Source organism: Sinocyclocheilus rhinocerous, unplaced genomic scaffold (genome assembly GCF_001515625.1).
Source record: "Sinocyclocheilus rhinocerous isolate Xijiao unplaced genomic scaffold, SAMN03320098_v1.1 scaffold191, whole genome shotgun sequence".
Classification (NCBI taxonomy): domain Eukaryota; kingdom Metazoa; phylum Chordata; class Actinopteri; order Cypriniformes; family Cyprinidae; genus Sinocyclocheilus; species Sinocyclocheilus rhinocerous.
In genome coordinates this window covers 406,772-428,884 of record NW_015625580.1, presented here as the reverse complement: position 1 = coordinate 428,884, position 22,113 = coordinate 406,772, and the positions used below count along the sequence as shown (strand labels likewise).

The 22,113-nt window shown below is 38.0% G+C and overlaps 1 protein-coding gene across 1 annotated transcript in view; it reads right to left on the bottom strand.

Moving 5' to 3' along the window:
• The window catches only part of LOC107753255 (septin-9-like), a 117,890-nt gene that overhangs the window by 74,483 nt on the left and 21,294 nt on the right, over nucleotides 1–22,113 (bottom strand). Inside the window, exon 3 of the mRNA XM_016569378.1 lies at nucleotides 3,889–4,572. Within this exon, the coding sequence (XP_016424864.1) occupies nucleotides 3,889–4,572 (684 nt within the window). The remainder of the gene's footprint in view (nucleotides 1–3,888; nucleotides 4,573–22,113) is intronic.

The following is a 22,113-nucleotide window of genomic DNA, read 5'->3' as shown; positions in this document are numbered from 1 at the left end:
ACAACTATAACGATAACGATACAGAGGAACGATATCGTTGTGATCACTTTCAAAACTATTTTTTTCCAGCTGATGAACGATAAAACGCTTGACAGCCAATCAGAATCCATCCTGCTGTAACGAGCTCAAGAATTTAAAGCGGCAGACGCATGTGCGCTTAGAATAAACAGACGATATCGTTCGCTGGTGTGGACGCTAATATCGTTATCTTTATAGTTATCGTTCTTGGTGTGAATGGGGCTTTAAAGGGAAAACACACCAAAACCGACTGTTTCAGTCGAAAACACCCCAAAACCGACTGACTTTCAGCCAGAGGATGAGAAACAGGGTGGAAAAAGGTCATAAATCACTCAATTTTGAATGTTTTTCCATCCAAAAAAACTTTAGTAATATTATAATTACACCTCAGGGAACATTTAAAAAAAAAAAAACATGTCATGACCCCTTTAAGAAAGATGATCCACTTTAAGATGGAAACATTTTTTGGAAAATTAATCATTGTACACACATTGTACAATCAAAATGGTTAACAATGAAACTTTCAATGACAAAAAGCTTTTGTGATGAAACTCTTTCCTCACAACTTCTTTTGGGGTGATCTGAATCTGAAGGAATTTTCCCACAAACATTCACAGGGCAAATTCATACAGCAGGATGGCAGAAACAGACGGTCACCTGGTAAATGTGTCATTCTGTTCGGTTCATTGTGAAAGCTCAACTCCCTCTCATCCCTACAGGCCACAACCAAGTCATCCAGCAGTCACCATTAAAGCAATAAATGCTCAAATTGTTCATGAGTAACACAGACTTAAACCACAAACTAGTGAGTAAGCACTCTTCATAATCTGTTAAAGGTCACGTATCAGAAGAAACAGTAAAGCTTTCTTTCCAAACTCATGAAGAGTGTGACCTGGACTAACAGTTGTAATATCAGAGGTATGACACCAGTCTCTGTTATTAGTATATAGGTACTAGGCCTAAATCAAGGCAACACACAGCCATAGACAACTTATGAAATTAAACTATTTACATGAAATAGAAATCTTTAAGTTATCGGGATCTTTACTATCTCTTTTAAATTATTTAGTATAGTGCATCTTTGCTGAAAACAAGTATTCATTTCTTCCAAAAAAAATTAAATAAAAAAAGCAAAGACAAGAAAAAAAATAAAAAATGCTAAACATCTCATCTATATTTGATTTGAAGGTAAATTATAGAAGTTATAAATGTAAAATTCTGTGTTCAATGTTTTTTGTTTGTTTGTTTAATGAATCGCATGCATCAATGCATTATGTTTTACAATTCATATCACACCTCTTTAAATTATTAACACTGGAGTATTTTTTTCTATTATCTGTAAAAACCCTACTCAGAGGTCAGTTCATTTTTCACTCTTTTTTTCCCACTTCTATAGACACTTCACAGAGACTCTGTTCTGTCTGGCACTAAGTGCTTTATCTCTCTCTGCGTCTCCTTATCTGGGCTGTGTTAGCAGGGCTCTGCTCACTACATTCACACTGGGGCTGTGCAGGAACACTAATTAAACCCAAATGTGCCGCAGGCTTCCTGGATCACATCCTGAAAAGGTTTTTCGTCTCTTTTAGAGTCTTATTTCATATACTCAAGAAAAGTAAAATCCTTTAAGGCCAAAGAAGGACAACAACACTCACAAAAACAGAAAATAGAGAAAAATGTTGTGTCTGAAGTAGGCATGGGCTGATTACCGGTTTCAAGGTATACCCCGATTTGAAAATGTCACGGTTTCAAATTTAAGGTTATCATACCGTCAAAATCTCATACCGGCCCATGCCTAAAGCATACACTTGCTTTTCAATGCACTAAATTAAGAATTTCTGGGCAAACATGTCAGATGACATCAACCATTCATGTTCTCCACGCTGTTTACCACACTGTCTCCTGTATACAGTGTAAAAGCTAAAATTTAAACGGTGTCTATTTTTATGCAGCACATTTTATGAACTCCAGATCTGGAGACACACCCACCAGCTGCACGCATGTGTCGCAAACCAACAAGCCCCTATAGGCTGTAAGGCTGTGTTCTCACAATCTCACTCATCACAATTGTGCCAGAGAGACTTATTTATCTTTCATATGCAAATGTGGAATCCGATGGGGGACACCTTGGACCAATAACACCAATAAGAAACAGATGCTTAGTAATGGAAGCGCTTGATAACTAATAGAAAACATAAGCACCAGAAATAGCAAATCTTTGAATTGGGTGAAGGTACAGTTCACCCAAAAATGAAATCGGTCATCATTTACCCACCCACATGTCGCCTCAAACCTTTGACTTTCATTTGTCTTCAAAACACAAATGGAGATATTTTTAATTAAACCCGGGAGATTTCTGTTCCTTCATTGAAAGGCTATGCATCCAAAACATTGATGCTTCAAAAACAGAGGGTCAATCATGCTTGCTTGATTCACGAACCAATGAGGTTTGAGGTTATGTGCTCAATGCATGTGCATTGTTGATAAATGTTTATATGAATAAGTCATTAAATCTGTCCATCATGCAAATTGATCATATCTTTTCAGAGGACTTGGATGAAGCCACTGTTTCGAAGATGAATAAAAGTCTTGAGTTTGGAATGACATGAAGGTGAGTAAATGATGACATTTCTTTTTGGGTGAACTTTCCTTTTAATCTTGAGAGTAATATAGAAAGCTAATAAGAGACAGAGAGAGAGAGAGAGAGAGAGAGAGAGCGCAAAAGATTGAGGAAAACTATTGTGTCTGTATCCAAGATTTCCATCTTTATTTGGTGCTTTAAAGCTTCACTGTACTTCTCCTAGATTGGCTCAATGCACAGTCTTTAGTCATGACTTTGGAATATGGTTTCGGAGTCAATGTTAAACTCAGAAACAATACTGTCCCAAAAAATAGGCCTTTTCAGTACGAGCGCAAGAATAGCCATTGCTTGGGTTACATTCAACCTTAAAACAGCAACACAAAATTTTTTATCACATAAACAGCCTGACACCCCTGAGTGGAGAGAGAGTAGATGGGGTTATATGGAACATTTTCATATTTTTATTACTGCCTAAAAGGAATCCTGATAATCTCAGTGTTGATCCAGTGCTAAAACAATGCATCAGATCTGTTGACCTCCCTCAATGATAAAGCTCCAACATTCCCTCCTATGAGGAGGTTCTGTTTTTCTCATTACCATATGCTGGATTCTGTATGATTTGATCACTATTCAACCTGAAGTGTGCTTGGGAAGATGATGTTCTCATGGGTCCCTGCTTCTCAAAACACAAAGCTTCAGCGAACCTCGATTTTAAAAGAAATGACCATATATAAAGTGGTGTTCAAAGGTCTTCACTAACTATGGAAAATCTGGAATTTAAAATCTAACTTGAACCTGAAAATAGGGGTGTACTGTCCAGGTCTAAAAAGATACCAGTACAAATACACACTTGGTGAAATGCTGTCTAATTATCGTTATCAACAAAATCCACCCAAAAATTTGTGTCAATATCACACACCACTACATGGAAACAAAGAGAAGGTTTTATGATTTTGAAAATTGTCAAAATGAAAATTATGATGCAAAATTACTAACAAACGGTTAAAATTCTGCACTAATTTAAAGAGCAAAATCATGTGAACACATTTGTTGTTGATCTATAGAAAGTAATGCTGAAATGTCTCTTTTTTGCTCAAATTGCTATGCTGATAACAATTTGTCATTTTAAAAAATCTGTATTTAACTAGAAAAATAGTCACATATTTACTCAGGTTCATAAGCCCTACTGAACATTTAACAGCAGACACTCCAAGCGCACATCATCAGATCCAGATCATGTAGGCATCTAGCAAGTCAGAAATTTAGCAATGAAAAAAGCACATGTGACTTACTCTCTAGAGGTCTTACGGGGGGTTCATGTACTGATGGAGGGGTTTTGTATTCATTGAAGGTAGGAGTGATGCTGGCTGCTGAGATGAAGCTGTTCTCTGACTCCCTTGCAGGAGACGGTGTGTCCAGCTGTCTGTTAATGTTCACCTCAGCCCGTCTAAATGGAGCTGAGATCTCAACAGGGCTGGGAGGCTCTGCTCGCCTCTGGGACAGCTCAGGGATCCGGGACGAGGATATTGGTGGGTCGGCTCTCCTAGGGGGTGTTGGAGGTTCCTGGGGTCTGCTGTGGTTACCCTCAGCCCTTCTGTGAACAGACCCATCTGTGGCTTTACTCTGGAGCGAGACCTCAGGTCTCTTTAAGCCGAAGCGGGCAATACCGGGACTGGGAGAACTGTCCACCTGCTTGGAGGAGATGTCGATGGAGATCTCTGTCCTGCGTGACACAGTCTCTGGGACGCGGCCCCCCGATAACTCCACGCGCCTCAGGCTGGATTTTGGAGAGCGCTGGTTGGAGGAGGAGGAATCTGAAGTGTGCCTGGAGGTGGACTCGGAGTTGAGCGATCTCATGTCGTGGAAACGGCTGCTTGTAGAAGAGGTGGAGGAGCGCAAAGGATTGGTTGTTCTTCGGGAAAGAGGGGATGGGTTTGTGGATGTATCCTCCTCCACTTCAAATGACCTCTTAAGCGCTGTAAATAAATATAAATAAAAACACATGCATAAAAATCAGGCAACTTTCAAAGCTTTAAACAGACTAACTTCTAAAAATGGATAACTACATACATTGATTTATACTTAAACATAACTAAAAATAATTAGTTTAGTTAGAATTTGTGTTGACTAAATCTAAAACAAAATCAATTAACAGAAAATTATTTTCAAAATTAGGCCAACTAAACAAGAACAACAGGAGTTAAATACCATTAATAAAACAAATATATAGGCCTTATTCACATAAAATAAGGCAGAATGATAGAATCATTTACATTTAGTCATTTAGCAGAGGCTTTTATCCAAAGCGACTTACAAATGAGGACAATAAAAGCAGTCAAAACTAACAAAAGAGCAACAATATATAAGTGCAGATGACAAGTCTCGGTTAGCCTAACGCAGTACACGTAGCAAAGTGTGTGTGTGTGTGTGTGTGTGTGTGTGTGTATATATATATTATACACACACAGAGAGAGAGAGAAAAACAAGTAGATAGAATAGAACAAATAGAATAGAAAAATATAAATATTTTTTTAATAAAAAAAGAAGATAAATGTAGATAAAGTAGAATTAAAATAGAATAGAACGTGCTAGAGTTAGAGGGAATCAAGTAAAGATAAACGGAACTTGTTTCCCTGAGAGCACTGGTACAGAAAGTATGAAGATGTTTAACTTTTTCTACCGGTTTAAAATGTTACTAGCGTTCACATGGTCGATCCGTAACGTGCAAAGACGCTAAAACTAACGTTTATTTTGCGCTGGTGGGGAAATAAACATAAAGAGTAGTCGTCTGTTCGAAATAAGAACAATTTTTGGTTTTATATTTTTTGAAATACCTGATCTTACGCGCTTCATATGTTTCGTAAACATTGCTGCAGCTTCAGAGTCCTCACGCCTGAATGAACATCATCATCACCTGACTACAGCGCAATATGGGTTTTAGCGTTGTGTCCAGTTCCTTCATTTGAGTCGGATCTTTTCAATGAATCGGCTGAATTGGTTCACAAACAATTGTGTCATTATTGAATCGGTCTGACCGGGAGCAAAAATCTCACCGTGACCGAGTTATTAAACCGGAACGGTCTCTTTTGAGCATGGTTTATTTCATTTGCTGGCTCATTAAACCGAGAAAAACCTCTGTCATGTTGAATTGAGCGAATAACGAGCTGACCGAGATTTGACTGAACCGAACCGATTTTACTGATGGAAGTAAGTTACTAAGCGAATAACAGAAATATTACGAATGTAAACATTTAGGTAAATACATACATACATATATATATATATATATATATATATATATATATGTGTGTGTATATGTATATATGACAGCGCAACACGCATACGAAACAGATGTGTTTTTAATAAACAGCATTTTATTTAATGTCAGATTCATAGAAAGCTAAGTGCACAAATTGTTAGATAAAGGATAGAAAAAATTCACTGTAATCTAATGGTATGCTTGGTCGCTCAGGACATTTGTCTGTACTAATCCCCAGGAAATTTCTAGACACTTGAGTCATGCACAGACACAGCAGTCATTTTACTAGCCAACAGCAGCGCTGTGCCTTTAAGTTCTGAGCAGGTGGTTGCTATTCCATCCAGTTGGTCTGTACAAACATTAAACCACACACACTCTCTCTTTTGTAAAACGGCATGGCCCCTTGGCACTGCTGTTTGTTAACAACATCCCATCATTTTTAAGCTGGTGCTGGCAAAATATTGGACATGTGTAAGTTAAGTATTTTCCAAGTGGTTTATTTTAGCACATGGTTTTGAAGCTCAGTGATTACCGGTATTTCATGACTGAAACAGTAGTTTGACCTAGTAAGATTTGGCATAGGTGCCCATGGCACATTAGCAAAATAAACAGTATAGCTAATCTACGTACTGGAACCTTTTGTTGGCATCTCTATGAAACTACTCTGAAATCATATTTTAGCAAATTTTCTTTCTGTGGAGCCAAAAATGCTGGATGGATGCAAAGGGCCTTTAAAAAAATCTTGCTTTTTTGTCACACAAACTTCAAGGCATCCAATTCACAGCTGGATCTTAGTTCAGTGTGGGAGAGGATCAGTGTTGGAAGTTCTATTGGCAGCCTTATTCATGAGAAATAAACGTCAGATATGCAGCCAGCTGTGGGACAAAAAATTAAAATTAAGAGTCTATCCCTGACACATATCCCTCTATATCTTGAAAACTTAAACGTGCATCAAGATGGTTGCAAAAGGCAGCAAAATAATTGTTAGAGACAAGAAGATCTTAATTCAAATGCAGTGCAACTAAAACTTAAAAAATAATTTTCATTTATTGAAATTAATCTCAAATAAAACAATATATAAATTTGATATGAAATACAAAAATTAAACTTAAAAAAAATGTAAATAAAAATTATAAGTGTTGTCTTGGCAGTTAACAGGAATAAAATAAGTTGGAAGCTGAAGTACTAAAATCACTAAAATAAAATAAATTAATACTTTAAAAAAAAAAAATTTTAAATTACAAAAAATACTAAAACTTAAGCTATAATTAAAATGAAAATATTTTCTGTACAATGAAATGAGCAGGTGGGAATTCAGTTCTTTCAGTAGGGCAGGTCCAGTGTTTCTCAGGACATCCACTGTCTCACATAGGTGTCCAGTATAGGCCTATACCTCTGCGTTTTACGTCATGCTATTCAGTGACATGCTTATCATAACAGCACACATGGATCCATTTTCTTCCAACACACAGGAAAACTGACCTCCGTTCATCAGGAAAGGATGGAAGCTGATGGTCCTGTTTTACAGTACCTCCCTTGCATTTGGATAAAGAAAAGAGGCCTGCCAAGAATTTGTTTCATTTTTGAGTGGTTGAGCGAAGTTTGTTTTTTTCTTTTTGGATATGTGATACTGTAAATTCCGGCTCAGAACATACAGTTGTTTTGAACTGCTATGTTTTTTCTCATGAGCCAGAGGAGAGAATGACCATTTTTCTCATGACTCATCTTCAGAGGGGGCTTTCTTTTAAGCTGCGCCCTGATGATGCCATTTCCTGTCATTTCAAAGTGTGGCTGGATTAAAATTGAATCCTGCATGAATAACTGTGCATTATGCATTCTGTGATTATACCTGACACATAATCAACAAAACGTTAGTAGCTGTCCACACACACACACACACACACAAAGTCCCTTGGGCAGGGTTATGGCTCAACGGAAAATGATTGTGAATGTGTGTTAAACAGGAAGAGACATTGTCTGTCTTGTTCCTTTAGTCCATGCAATAATATACTTGGCACTGTATACTATATAGAGGCATACAACTGACTCATATTAGTTTGATATACAACAGAATTAATCTCTCTCAGGTTTTGTCCTCAAACAACCTTTTCACGGACAGGAAGTGAATGATTACAGGCAGATTTTATTGTGTAGTCCATCGCTCTGCATTTTTGGACTCTATAAAGTACAGTATAAAAACCATACAATGCACTACAGCCAAAACAAGCACATGATCTCTCACATAAGACTCTTCATCTCAGTATGGTGCATGTACATTTCTAACAGGGTAAGCTGGCTAGACACATTTAATGAGAGCTAATCAATGTCTTCAGAATTACTAAGGCTATAGGCAGGTAAGGGTATAATATATTTTTCAGGGTTGGAGCCAAACTCTACAGGACAGTGGCTCTCTAGGCCCGAACTTGCCTACCCCTGATCTAAAAGATCTAGATCACAAAATGCACTGAAATCAAATAAATCTAAGAAAAGGCCATTCCTATATAAGTCAACTATATTTTTACATTTTCTGAAGATTTTCACAACACTTTCTGTGCTTGTCTTGTGCAAAACTTGTTGCCATGATGGTGCGAAGGTGTTTTGGGTGGTTTCAGTTGTTAAAGTGTTCTAAGTCATACTTAGCATATTGCTTTGCAGTTGCTAATGTGTTCTTAGTACTATTTAGTATATTGCTATATAGTTTCTGTGTTTTTAAAAGTAGCATTTAGTATTTAAGTAGCATTTGCAATGCAGTTGCAATACACCCAAAGGTGCATCATAATTTGTGTACTTATGCACTATTCTGTGCCATTTTGTGTGGTGTTTTCACCCTAAAAATTCTAAGAAGAATTGCACTTCAAATATTCAGATGATGCATTTATCAAAAAAAAACACGCACACATAATTGAAGGGGATCTTTAAGGGTGCTGTCAGATGCTGGATGACGAAATAATATTAAAGTCATACACTTGACGGTAGAATACATATTTTATGTATGGTACGTCATTTGAAACACACCTTATGTGTTCTAAGTGATGTTTAACGTTAAAGGAGTGGTTGATTGCGATCTCACTTTTTTAACGTTAGTTAGTGTGTAATGTTGCTGTTTAAGCATAAACAATATCTGCAAAGTTACGGCGCTGAAAGTTCTATGCAAACGGAGATATTATATAGATATGTCTTTTAAAATTCTGGCAGTTTAATGCGCTGTACTTCGTGAACAATGGTTAAAATGTATTTGTAATTCTGTTCCTGACAATAACAATCCTAATGTAGCTGTCTGTGCTGCACATTTTTCAGAAGACAGCTTCCAGAATCTACACGAGTTCAATGCCCGATTCACACAAAGGCTATTACTGAAACATGATGGAGCAATTCCCACTTTAAAAATTTACATAAACTTCGCCCCCGGGAACATGCAACAAAGAGGGCGGGGCCATGTTGCGCGGCTTTAGAGAAGAGGAAGTTGTAGCCATGCCGTCGAAACTGTGTTATTTTCACCCCGCTAACAGGTCTTCTGTGTTCGTCCTTCCTACGGATGCTGTACTTCGTGAACAATGGTTAAAATGTATTTGTAATTCTGTTCCTGACAATAACAATCCTAATGTAGCTGTCTGTGCTGCACATTTTTCAGAAGACAGCTTCCAGAATCTACACGAGTTCAATGCCGATTCACACAAAGGCTATTACTGAAACATGATGGAGCAATTCCCACTTTGAAAGCAGAGGCAGCTGTTGTTGGGCCCCAACCCGTTTTATTATTTAGTAAATGTATTTTCCATGTATAGTTTCTGTCGTTATTTTTTGGTTATATCAAGGACGTAAACAAAGGCCAACGCTGTTTGGCTTTAGTAGCCAGTTAGCTAAATGCTATTTCATACTTCTAAGACAAACGTGTACAAACACCAAAAACCTTCTATGTAATCACACCAGCGAACTTCAGTTGTGTGTTATCAGTGTACAGTATTGTTTGATTACAGCTTTTATGTAGTGTTTACCCACATACTCATTACTGTTATACATGTCAAATGTATATTTTGTTATAAACTGTCAATAAATGGTCTCAAATTGATATGGCAATACTGACACCATTATTTACATTCCACCGGAGCACATGACTATTGCCCATAATGGTAATGGGCGTGAAGTGCAGTACCTGCAGTAACCTGCAGTACGCGGTTAACGAATCACAACACACTGGGCCAGCTAACCAATCTGAGCCCATTGCGTATTTCTGAGGGAGTGGTATCATAGAAACGGGAAGTCAACTGGCCGTTCAAATGACAATGGAGACAGCGGCTTACTATAAAGGTAAAATATATGAAAAATAAGGCGTTTTTTTTTTAATGAAGCATGAAGACATGTTCCGCTGCACCCCATAAACACAATCAAGCCAAGAAAAAAAGCAGTCAACCACTCCTTTAAAAAAGTACATTCTATATAGTATGAATATGGGTAGTATGAATGAAATTCTAATGTACTACATCCGCCATTGATATTGTCATGTGACCTACAGCGTCAGTTGTGTTGCCTAACTGCAATTTATAAATCCTCCCCTGTGGCCTCATAGGATAGTACAGTGTTCATCGAATGCGTATTTCAAAATCTCACCAGAAGTAGTAGGCCATCAGGGGTACGTTTGACCTACTGTTTTTTTTAAATACTATGAATATGGACATACTATTCACCTCACATGCAGTTTTTGGCATACGATATAGTGGGGAAGTATTCGATTTTGGATGCATTGACTCTGTTCTGGGTTGTTGCAAGGTGGTTGTTTACTGTAATTCTCAGTTCAAGTCGTTATTCTAGTCCTCTCAGTGTAAATCTATGGGATATTTTGTCCATTTTAATATTGTGTCTGTTTCTTTTCAAGTTGTGCACCAAAGTATGAGCAATTGCAATAGTGATGCTTCCCTGAACAAGCTCCACTAACAAAAATAAATGTGGGTAGTTTGATAGCTATTTGGTCTAGAAATTATCATAACAGTTCGACTATAATCTCAGACAAGAGCAATCTGTCGTAATTATCACAGTCACATCTGCCCAGCCAGAAGAATCAGAGGTGTTTGAGGTATGTGCCGACAAAAACAACAGGATACAAACAGATGACAATGTGTAATTCTGATGTAATGATATGTTTGGCCTTGCTGATCTGCGAGAGTTTGGGAGCTGTGTGATGCAGCCTCAGGCTGTGGTGGGAAATGGGCCGCACAAAAACATAAGAGCTCGCTCTCTCTCTCTCTCTCCCACAGTACACACAGCTGCAGCTTTGAGTAAACACGTACATACAAACTCACACAGATGCGTTTGCTCTCACACAACCCTGTGCTCATGCACACAACACATGAACATCTATGGAAGCAAGAGCATGTGTTTGGTTGTACGTATGCATGACTTCTCATCAATTAGTTGTCCAGATCTAACTACAGGTAGAGGTTTACCTCAATACGCAGTGGAGGCAAGTCCAATGCTGTGTTAACAGAGGCGATGCAGGTGAGAAACGGTCAGAAAGGTCAGATTCGTCCAGATTCATCATGGCACAAAACATGTCATGTCCCACTCGCTTACGGTTTCTGTCAGCCTCTGGGAAACAGCTGATTAGTTTACGGGCGTTTTGCGAAAATTCAGGGTGGTTTGCTTATAATGCGATGCTCTGGGTGTAATTTCACTTTTGTGTAATTTCAGGTTATGAGTAATAGTGCAAAACTGTAAATACACAGCTAAGGTGGGACAAACAGCATTTGATGGAGGTGCAGTTGAAGTCATGTGATTCAAGACTAGTTGATTACCCAGACAGCAACATAGTGTTGGCCCAGATCCGGCCCACATCTGGCCCATGTGAAATCCATGCGGGCCAGATGTGTGCCGGATCTGGGCCGAAACTGTCTGCTGTCTGGGTATCCAGTTGGAAAATACTGTTTAGGGGTTCGTTTCCCAAAAGCATCATTAGCTAACTAAGGTCACAAGTTCCACTGAACTCTATTGGTTACGATGGAGCTTGTGACCATAGTGAAACGTACCCCAGGCTAGCAGCTGTATATTGGAATATGTATGATCATTAGATGATCAGTAGCAGCAACAAATTAACTACCAGCTGGTCATACCATGTTAACCCAAATATGAAAATCCTGACATTATTTACTCACCCTTATGTTGTTCTAAACCTGTTTGACTTACTTTCTTCTTTGAAACATATAGAAAGGTGTTTTGATAAATGTTTTTGTTTTACTGTCCATACAATGGAAGTAAATGGTCATCAGAACCAGTTTGGTTATCAGCATTTCTCAAAATATCTTTTAGGTTTCACAGAAAAAAAGTCAGTCACATTTGGAATGACATGAGGGTGAGTAAAATATGACAGAATTTTAATTTTGGGGTGATTTATTTCTTTAAGACAGCAAAGTTTTTTATAAAATGGTGGCTGGTCAACCAGCTAATGACTAGTTTCGACCAACTAAAGCCAGCTACCAACTCAAACTAGATTTTCTGACTCGATAATCAACTAGTCTACAAATTGACTAGTTAATTCAAATCAACTATAGTAGGTGCTGGTAAGTGTGATTAAAGATGTCTTTGAGGCCATTTCTAAGAAAGGCAAAAGTAATCACAAAACGGGATAATGGTATGAAAATACATTTGACACAACTGTCATCAGTAACCTCTCTTTCTCAATCACCTCTCTTATCTCTATTTTTATGAACTTTTTCTGTCTCTATTTTAACTCCCCTATCAGACTGTCACCCCTCCCATGCACACCCACACATCTACTTAAAATGATTGTGCAATATTTTTGAGACAGTGAGTGCATCATAACCAGTCTTAACCAGCTTTGCGCAATAAGTTTTGATGATAAACTGAGTTAAGCCAATGCTCATATCACCCATTCACATGCACTACAGCTTAGCCAGTGTTAAGATTTAGGACATTCATAAAGTTTCCTAAATGAGAACTTTTAATATCCTTTCATTTACAGATAAACTACAGCCATAAACTTCACAGTCATGTGACTGCTCACCATAACACATGCACATAGCACATGTTTCCATGGAATATATCAGTATGTTAGCACTTCAAAAGTACAGTTATGAATTTCATATATTAAGCCCATTTCCTTGTGCAGAAGCCAGAATTTAATATAGGGAAGTCATTTATTGCTCCGTTCCCAACCAAAAGCCTTCTCTGAAAGTGTAAAAACTGCATTATGCTATAAGTGATGTGGTGTCATTAGCAGGACAGTGGCAGCATCTCATTGGTTTTCTTTGAGAGTCGCTAACCTGATGAGAAAACTAGCATTGCTAGCGTAGCATATGTTGTGCACTGATTTTCCACTTATCTAGCAAGACATTTTTTTTTAGTCAGCTACAGTGGCTTTATCAAAAAGAGCATGCTGGTTGACAAGCATCACCAGCAAGGTTTTGAAATTATGCTATAGTTCTTTAGACCTGCTGGTAACTGGTCTATACTGTTTTTAAGCAATTAAAGTATTACCATATCTTCATGTGAAAGTTACCCTAGAATTTGCTTGTTTATTTAGTCATTAACAAAGGCTAATGGATTTTGTGAACATACAGCAGTGAGACGCTTTTCCAACCCTGAGGTAACGTTGCACAGAACCACACTATAAAGTGCATACTTCTCTTTATAGTGTGGTCAGTCCTGCCTTTAAGTTCTGCAAATAGCCATGCTTGATGATGACTTTAGAGACAACATTTAGCTTTACACGCAACAACTTGAAAGTGATTTGGTCTTAGTATAATGAGGGTGCTTTTCCCGTCCTGATGTCCCAGTCTGAAATAGTTGTCATGTGTCCATGAAATGACCAAAAGGTGCCAATTTAGGTCATCCAGTGCACCAGCAGAGTGCTCACCCATTTGGAGACACATAAATACTTGGCTGGTCTAGAATTGTCGTAGTCTGAAAACAAATACATAAACATATGTGCTTCTGTCTGTCTTGATCATCTAAGCACTCTCACTCCAGTGTTTACTTACGAATGACACTGAATGTGTCTGTATTGGTTTAGTCAGTTCACTGGCAGCTTGTTGCATACTACTCACAAAACTGAAAAAAAAAACGGATTAACTCGCTTAGTAGCAATTGTAATAAATGTCTGCAAGCAGAAATATAATTATATATTTATATTAAAATAAAATTTTCATTTCTTGTACTGTTCTAAATTGTATATTTAATTGTTTATGCTCATTTTCATTATTTTTACATTTAGATGACCTTTGCACTTACTTAAGTTAATCTTTTAAAACAATAATAATTTATTAACACTGTTGCTGAATGTAATCTTTAGCAAATCTCTAAATGAATATATATATTTTTAAAACTTTACATTATAAGGTTATGTTGCCTAAATTCACCTGTAAAATTAAAAACAGCTGATTTTAGTTTTTAGTGCTTTATTTTTAGTTTATATAGATGAAATAGTATTGAATTTTAACATCGGCCATTTATTGTTATTGCCCAGTATTAATTATTCTCTTATTAGTATTGCCCAGAATTTTCCCCTAAGTAAACTGTTCTTAACTACAATATGCTGCAAAAATGCTCCAATCAGGTCCGTAAAGATATTTTTAAATTGAGATGAAACTCCACGTCTGGCAAACCCGCCAGATTCTGCGCTTTCTGTGGAATTTCCTCCATTCGTCTGTAAGTTTTAGCTCAAAGCCAGAGCAAACTGTCTGCCTCTTTTTCTGTCTGTTCCTCTCTCATCCATTCAGGTATCTCTTTCTGTCTGAGACAAAGCGTTTATCCATGAAGCAGCAGCCAGGTGCACAGCTAAACCTGTCGTCTGGGTGAGCCAGCTTACATATGAAGACCACCCTGCCCTGACCCGCATGCCATTCCTTGTTCTCTAACCTCATAATATTTGGCACAAAGCGCATTCCGAGAAGTGATGACTCTTAAAAAGCCAGACAAGTGGGAATGCTCTTGTGTATGAGAGGCGTGTGCGTTTGTCAGGGTCTCTCACAGCTGGATGAGAGGTGTTGAGAGAGGAAAACAGAGAGGAAAGGGGGAAGGGGGGGATGGCAGAGCAAATCGATGCCAGGAGCACACCGATGATAAAATGAAAGACAGAAACAGAGACGTGACGCTCGAGGAGGTGAGCAGGAGGAATGGACGGCAGCCAGGTGTGATCCTCATAGCTGCGGTCAGTGTGCTGATAGTTAAAGTTGCTTTTGTGTTAGCGCAGTGAGGACATTTCCTGTCATGCATGACTACAGTTTGTGTGTACAGCCTACAGAAAAGAGTGAATAGCACATACTGTGTACGAGAAATACACACACAGATCACTAGACGGCCACATGACCTGTGTGACACAACCACAGCACACTCGGCTCTAGAAACAGACTCCAGGGAAGAGACACACAAATATAAAGATATTGACAATAACTCAGCTTCATGTTGACTGTTTGCATTTTAAGTAAACATTTAAAAGTTACAGAACCATTTATGATTAATGTTTTGTACTTTAAAACTCAACTTTTTCTTTAACAAATGTGAGAGAATCGTATAAAGAGAAATAAAAACAAACCTTCAAAGTCTGAGATAATTCCCTCCAAATGCGCATTGACATTGGAATCAGACATTCTGAAGCTGACTCTGCGGGATCAAAGCAACCTTTCCCAGCAAGGCGAAACTCTCACAGACTTTGTGCTCTCCAACTCCCAAACAAATCCCAAATTAGGAGGTAACAGGGGGAGGAAAAAAGAGAAAGCGATCGGAACGGTCCCCAGATCCAAGCCCACAACTTTCTTAAAGGACCAACTGAGTTTTCCCACTTCCTTCAGCTCTCTGAATGCAGCAGACCTCAGAATGAGAAAACGATGACAACCCCCCACCCCCACTCGCTCTCTTTCACTCTCTCACTCCTTCTCTCTCTCTCTCTCTCTCTCTCTCTCTGACCGAGTCGCTTGGCTTCTAATGAGAGTTATTTGAGTCAATGCTTAAATTTTACTTTCTAACACGCCCCCGAACGTGCCGAAACAAGGCTCTTTTGCAATTGTAGAAGAGATAACATGAGTATTTCTAGATTAAACTCGTTCAGATTGTGTGACGTGGGCGGAGAAGTTTAGAAGAGTTCAGTCCTTGCGAGAAGTGGAGGGCAGCGGCGGTACATATTTCATCACAATCCCTGAGGAGAGCACGTCTGCGCTTGCGGCTTCCCCAGTAGTTTCCTGAATTTGAGCTTGAGGCCACCAGCGCTCCTCGTAGCAGAGGGGAGGACGGGCTGAGGCCATGGGGTGTCATAAATCAGTGACCTCATCTACAGCTCGGACTCCATCAGAGCTGCGTTTCTGCCCACACCGTCTGCTAAACACGTTTTCATTTCATTCAGACATTATCAACTCTGGCTACAGTTGAAGAGCTGGTTTTGTTTGCAGATCTGATCTGCTAACTGTAGATAAGGTGCTGTGTGACTGGTTTGTTGGGTTTTTGACGGAAGTCTCTCTGTTTGTTACTGTTGGGAAACACTATGAGATGGAGGGTTACGTGTTGCACTGAGGACTGAAGTGGCATGGGCTAGAGCCTACAAAAACAGGAAAGTCAAGCTGTATGCGACTAATCATACAGCAGATTTCACAGCTCTTCAGGCATGTCTAATGCAAACACCAGGCCTTCTGTATACAGACTTGCAAACACACATATACACACGCCACACAAATCCGGTAAGGGAGGAGATGAAGAGAGGCTGTTAGAGGAATAGGAATGATCTTAAAAGTTTCAGAGGGGACATAGGATTAACCTTGTCAGACTGACTCATGAATATTAATTTGATAAAGTATTGTACACCCAGAAGTCCTAACTAATTTGCTTATTATTCAGAAGGGAGCATAATTCATTTTCTCGTCTTTTTTCTTAAGTTATATTCACGATTTGACAACAATATACTACTGTATAGGTCATTTTTGTAGCAAAATTTAAATGCAAGTGTTTCTTATAACAGTAAGATTTTTTAAGTCAATGAATACTTTTATTCAACAAATATGCATTAAATTGATAAAAAAGCGGCAGTAAAGACATTTATAATGTTATAAACCATTTATTTTTCAAATAAATGCTGTTCTTTTGAACTTTGCATTCATCAAAGAATCCTGAAAAAAACCACAGTTTTCAACATTGATAATAATAATGGACTTTATTAGCAGCAAGCACTGCTGCTATAAAGACTATTTTAAAACTGTGGATAGAACCATCCATCCCCACAACCTTCATTTGGTTATCCTCTTTTAGAGACATTGTTTTGCTGGAAGGTACAACTGCCAATATTAACGGCGCAAAGGACAAGACTATTCAGAGCTGGGCAATAATCGCAGAAATTTTATTAGATTAGCTGAAACGCTGACATTGTGTGTGTGTTGACCTAAGTTGTGTATGTATATGTGTGTGTATGTGTTGTTGTTGTTTTTTTTATGTGGACAATTATCATGGAATCTGTTTGTATATAGTTCAGCAGAGTTTTGACTATGTTCTTGATATGGAAATTAAACTCAAATAAAATGATCACAAAAAAAAACATTGATAGTTATAAGAAATGCTTGAGCAGCAAATTAGCATATTTGAAGGATTTCTGAATGATCATGTGACACTGAAGACTGGAGTAACAACTGCTGAAAATTCACTTTTGCCATCACATAAAAAATAACATTTTAAAATATATCTAAATAGAAAACAGTTATTTTAAATTGAAATAACATTTCACAATATTATTTACAATGATTTTGCTGTATTTCTGATCAAATAAATGCAGTCTTGATAAGTATAAGAGACGTCTTTCACAAACATTTTTGAAAAATATTTTCAACCCCAAATTTTTGAATAGTGTACATTAGCTACTGTTTATTAGCTTGCAGCATATAGCTAACTACTTTTTCAAAATGCTGGCTATGTAATTTAACTGTCATCTGTGACGTACACAATTCTGAACAACATTCACACACGCAAAAATTCCCAGAAATTGGTCATTCATAAAATTAAAAAGAGCAGTATAACCACTAGATGTCGCTGAACACACAAAATTTGCCCAAACGGTTGTCAAATTTGACACTCGTCTAAGAATTCCTGTCTCAATTCTAGCACCAACTCTTGCATGTAAAAACTGATATGGAGTAATTAACACTGGCATAATTCCTTCTTCAGATGGTGAGATCGCACATGCTATGTTATGGAGAGCTGTACCAGGCTGAGAGAGGCTTCTGTAAACAAATGCTCTCAGAAGCCATAACTCATTTCACACTGACATACCGAGGGGAGAGAGAGAGAGAGAGAGAGAGAGAGAGAGAGAGATCCCTGATAATGGAAAATGTAAACAATCACTTGAGTATTAGCTTCCATTTAGGTGGGACCTGTAAGTGGCATGTGATCTATGTTACATTTGTGTTGCTTATTCTCCAGATGTGTATAAACTGTCTCTGTATAACTCTGAATTAATTTTCTAAGCATGGCGGCAGTGTCCTTCTCCTCCTCCCTGAGCCTCTGAATGTTTACACAGATCAACAGTCAGGCTATCTGTACTGGTGTCTCCCTGGACCCCGTTACACTCTCCAGCAGCAGAACATCTGGAGAAGGTCCCTAACACCAAGGGAGTCCACTGAGATTTACTCTTTAATTTTGTTTCTTTGCCTCTGAGGTGAGAAAAGTAGAAGAGCTGTAGAATGTGCAAGGACCTGTAACCTTTGTCCTCGAAAGGCACATAAATCTGACCTGAAGCATCATTCAGACGTGTCAAGTGGATAGATTTTTAGGGATGCAAAGTGAATTTTGAATGCAACTTAGTAAATAAATTAATAAATCTATAAAAGTTACATTCATGTAACATTCAAAATCCACTGTGTTATGTATAGAAATACATATTTTTTTTATTTATATATTTAGCTCTCTCTCACACACACACACACACACACACACATGTATGCTACAATGTGGCCAAGTATTTAACAGTTCCGATCAAAGCTTTCCAAATGCTTGTGCACTACCTTTACCAGATACTGTTTGCATGTAAACAGGAAGGCCGTGTCTATTTTTTATTTTTTTTCCATTTTAAGCATGCACACACAGAAGGGGTCCTGCTGAAGGTTCTTGTTACTTCAATTTACAAGTTTTGTGTCTCTCTTCCTGTTTTGGCCTTGTGTGAAGGAGTTTTATATAGTACATGATGTTACATGTGAGGCTCTGCTGACAACATCTGCTCTTTGATCATTAGTCACCCTTGGTATATTTATAATTTCATCAGAGAATAAATAATAGGATTAAAGGATAATATATATTGATGTAGTAATATATCCTCAGAGTATGAGCATATATGCTATATATACGCTATTCAAATGCAGGGCCAGCACCAGACAGTACTGAGGGAGAGGTGTTTACCCTAAAGGTGCGGTAATGCTACATACTAAACCAATGAATTTGGTCAACAGGATATGATGTCATCATGCTTTAACTTGAATTTTTTATTTATTTATTAGGTTACGTTTTTTGTGCACTGTGACATTTAGATCTGTTAATGGTCCTTTTAATTTGGAAAGTCAGAGTTAGTTTGAAAATAAGAGACGTCTTTGCATGTGCTTACATGTCCAAAATAGAACTGAAACATAAAAAAAATTGGACAAAGTTTTGCTGCCAGTGTAAAAACACTTGAAAATTATGTCACTTAGAAAATTGTCTCTTCACTTATGTCTCTTTGAGAACAAAGATTTTATTTAGGTTATTTTATATATTTATATTTTATAGAGGTTCTGTCTTAATTTCGTATGTGCCAGACACTGTTTTTTGTGCAAGTACAATCATTGAGCACAGGTGGATTTCTTTTTGGGTGGTTCTTTCTGATTAATTGATTTAAAAATATAATTTACTGATACATTTGAGTCATTTATAGTAGTCCTGCAAAAACTTGAAAAATTATGTAAAAGGGGAAGGGGAGAGAATTCACAAGAAAAAGAACAATGTTGACCAACTAAGAGGCACAGTACATGTTCAGTGAGTCAAAATGCAGCAGGAGTTACAGTTTCTAGACAAGACTAGACCTGACACCATCCCTCGAAAAGATCAATCCCATCGTCATATTTCATTGTTTGACTTATGAATGGCTCTTTACCATGTGAACCATTCTTTATGGTGTTCAGTGCTTTTGTTTGTTTTTTATTCTCACTCCTATTTCTATCATGTCTATAATCTTTCTTGATCCAAATATAAAAGAAAGGAAGCCACAAAGGTCAACTGTGACTGCAGCCTGTTGTTTTCTGTCAAGTGATGCACATTAAAGTAAAAAGTTGTAAAGAATGTTATTGCTTTTTGAGGAAGTGACTCAAGTGTATACATGTATTCAAGGAATCATTTGCTGTTAACTAAATGCATCATGGTTACTCGGATGTCCTAAATAGTCCTGAATATTTCCGTCATCACACGTCGTTATTCGACACAAATGAAAAAAATACTACAACCTGTATTTCCTTAGAAATATGTTGTACTCTGTCAGTCTTTCACCCACAATATCCTCAAAAAATTCAGTGGACAAAAACATGGGTTGTGAAAATTTTATGTAACCTAAGACCCTAAGACAGTGTGACCTATTAAACATACTGCACTTTTATCCCTCACATCTTTGTTAAATTAAAAAGCATCTTCCCAGACTAAGGTTCATTCTTACATTATTTCTCGTGTTCACTACTTCCTGTTTTCCAGCCATCTGTCTCTCTCTCTCTCTGTCTGTCCATCCATCTACTCAGCACTTATTCAATGTTCTAAATGAATTTGTTCATTCAGCTCTGCTCTATACTACACATTAGCAAAACAAAAAAGTACAGTGGTATTACCATCACTGTACAACGGTGCATCCACTTTTTGTAAAGACTATTCTTTGTCCAGCCTGATCTCATTAGTAGATATTTATGCATAATGTTTACACATACTTTTTGTATCTTATACACTAAAATGCACAATATGGATTTATTGACATCATATAAAAAATTTATGTTTTTAGAAATGTAAAAATCACCACAAATCCCTGATATATAAATGTACTTTTATATTTTACTATTTTATAGATATTTTTGAGCCCTACTCCTAAAGCTAACCATATACTGACAATAATCACTTTTTTTTTGCTTTGCAAACTGAAATGAAGATGGACACAGGCATTTCAGTCCTTGGTAGTGCAACTGAAGCAAACAATCAACTATTGGTGGCAAGACACTGTCAAAACATCTCCGGAATAAAGCTGTAGACAGGCACAAGTCAGGAGATGGATACAAAAAAGAACATTTCAAAGGCTTTATCAATGCCTAGAAGCACAGCAAAATACCATCAAATTCTTGAGGAAAATCTCCTGCCCTCTGCAAGAAAGTTGTCAATGGGAAGAAGGTTTACCTTTCAACATGACAACGACCCAAAGCACACAGCAAAACAGACCACACAGTGGTTGAAGGAGAAAAAGGTGAATGTCCTTGTATGGCCTAGTCAGAGCCCAGACTTAAAGCCCACTGAAAATCTGTGGAATGGCTTCAGAGCCCAGAAGCACAGTGAAATCTATTATTAAGAAGCGGAAGGTATTTGGTACAACACAGACCCTCCCTGGATCAGGACGTCGCTCCAAACTGGATGAAAGAGCCAGGAGGAAACTGCTCAGAGAAGCGACCAAGAGGCCTACAGCAACTCTGAAGCAGTTGCAGGAATTTATGACAAAAAGTGGTCATTGTGTACATGTGACAACAATATCACAAAATCCCCACAATTGTGGCTTGTTTGGGAGGGTTGCAAGAAAAAAGATTCCTCAAGAAAGGTCACATGCAGTCACGACTGAGCTTTGCCAAAACGCTCCTTGAAGATTCTGAGGCAGACGAGACTAAAATTGAATTATTTGGCCTCCACACCAAACGATATGTCTGGCGGAAATCCAATACAGCTCACCATCCAAATAACTCCATTCCTCCAGTAAAGCATGGATCCTGTTCTGGGGGTGTTTCTCTGCAGCAGGGACTGGAGCACTTGTTAGGATAGAAGAAAAAATGGATGGGGAAAAAAATACCGTCAAATTCTTGAGGAAAATCTGCTGCCCTCTGCCAGAAAGTTGTCAGTGGGAAGAAGGTTTACCTTCCAACATAACAATGAATCAAAGCACACAGCAAAACTGACCACACAGCGGTTAAAAGAGGAAAAGATGAATGTCCTTGCATGACTGAGTCAGAGCCCAGACTTAAACCTCACTGAAAATCCATGGAATAACTTGAAGACTGCAGTCCACAAACGGTCA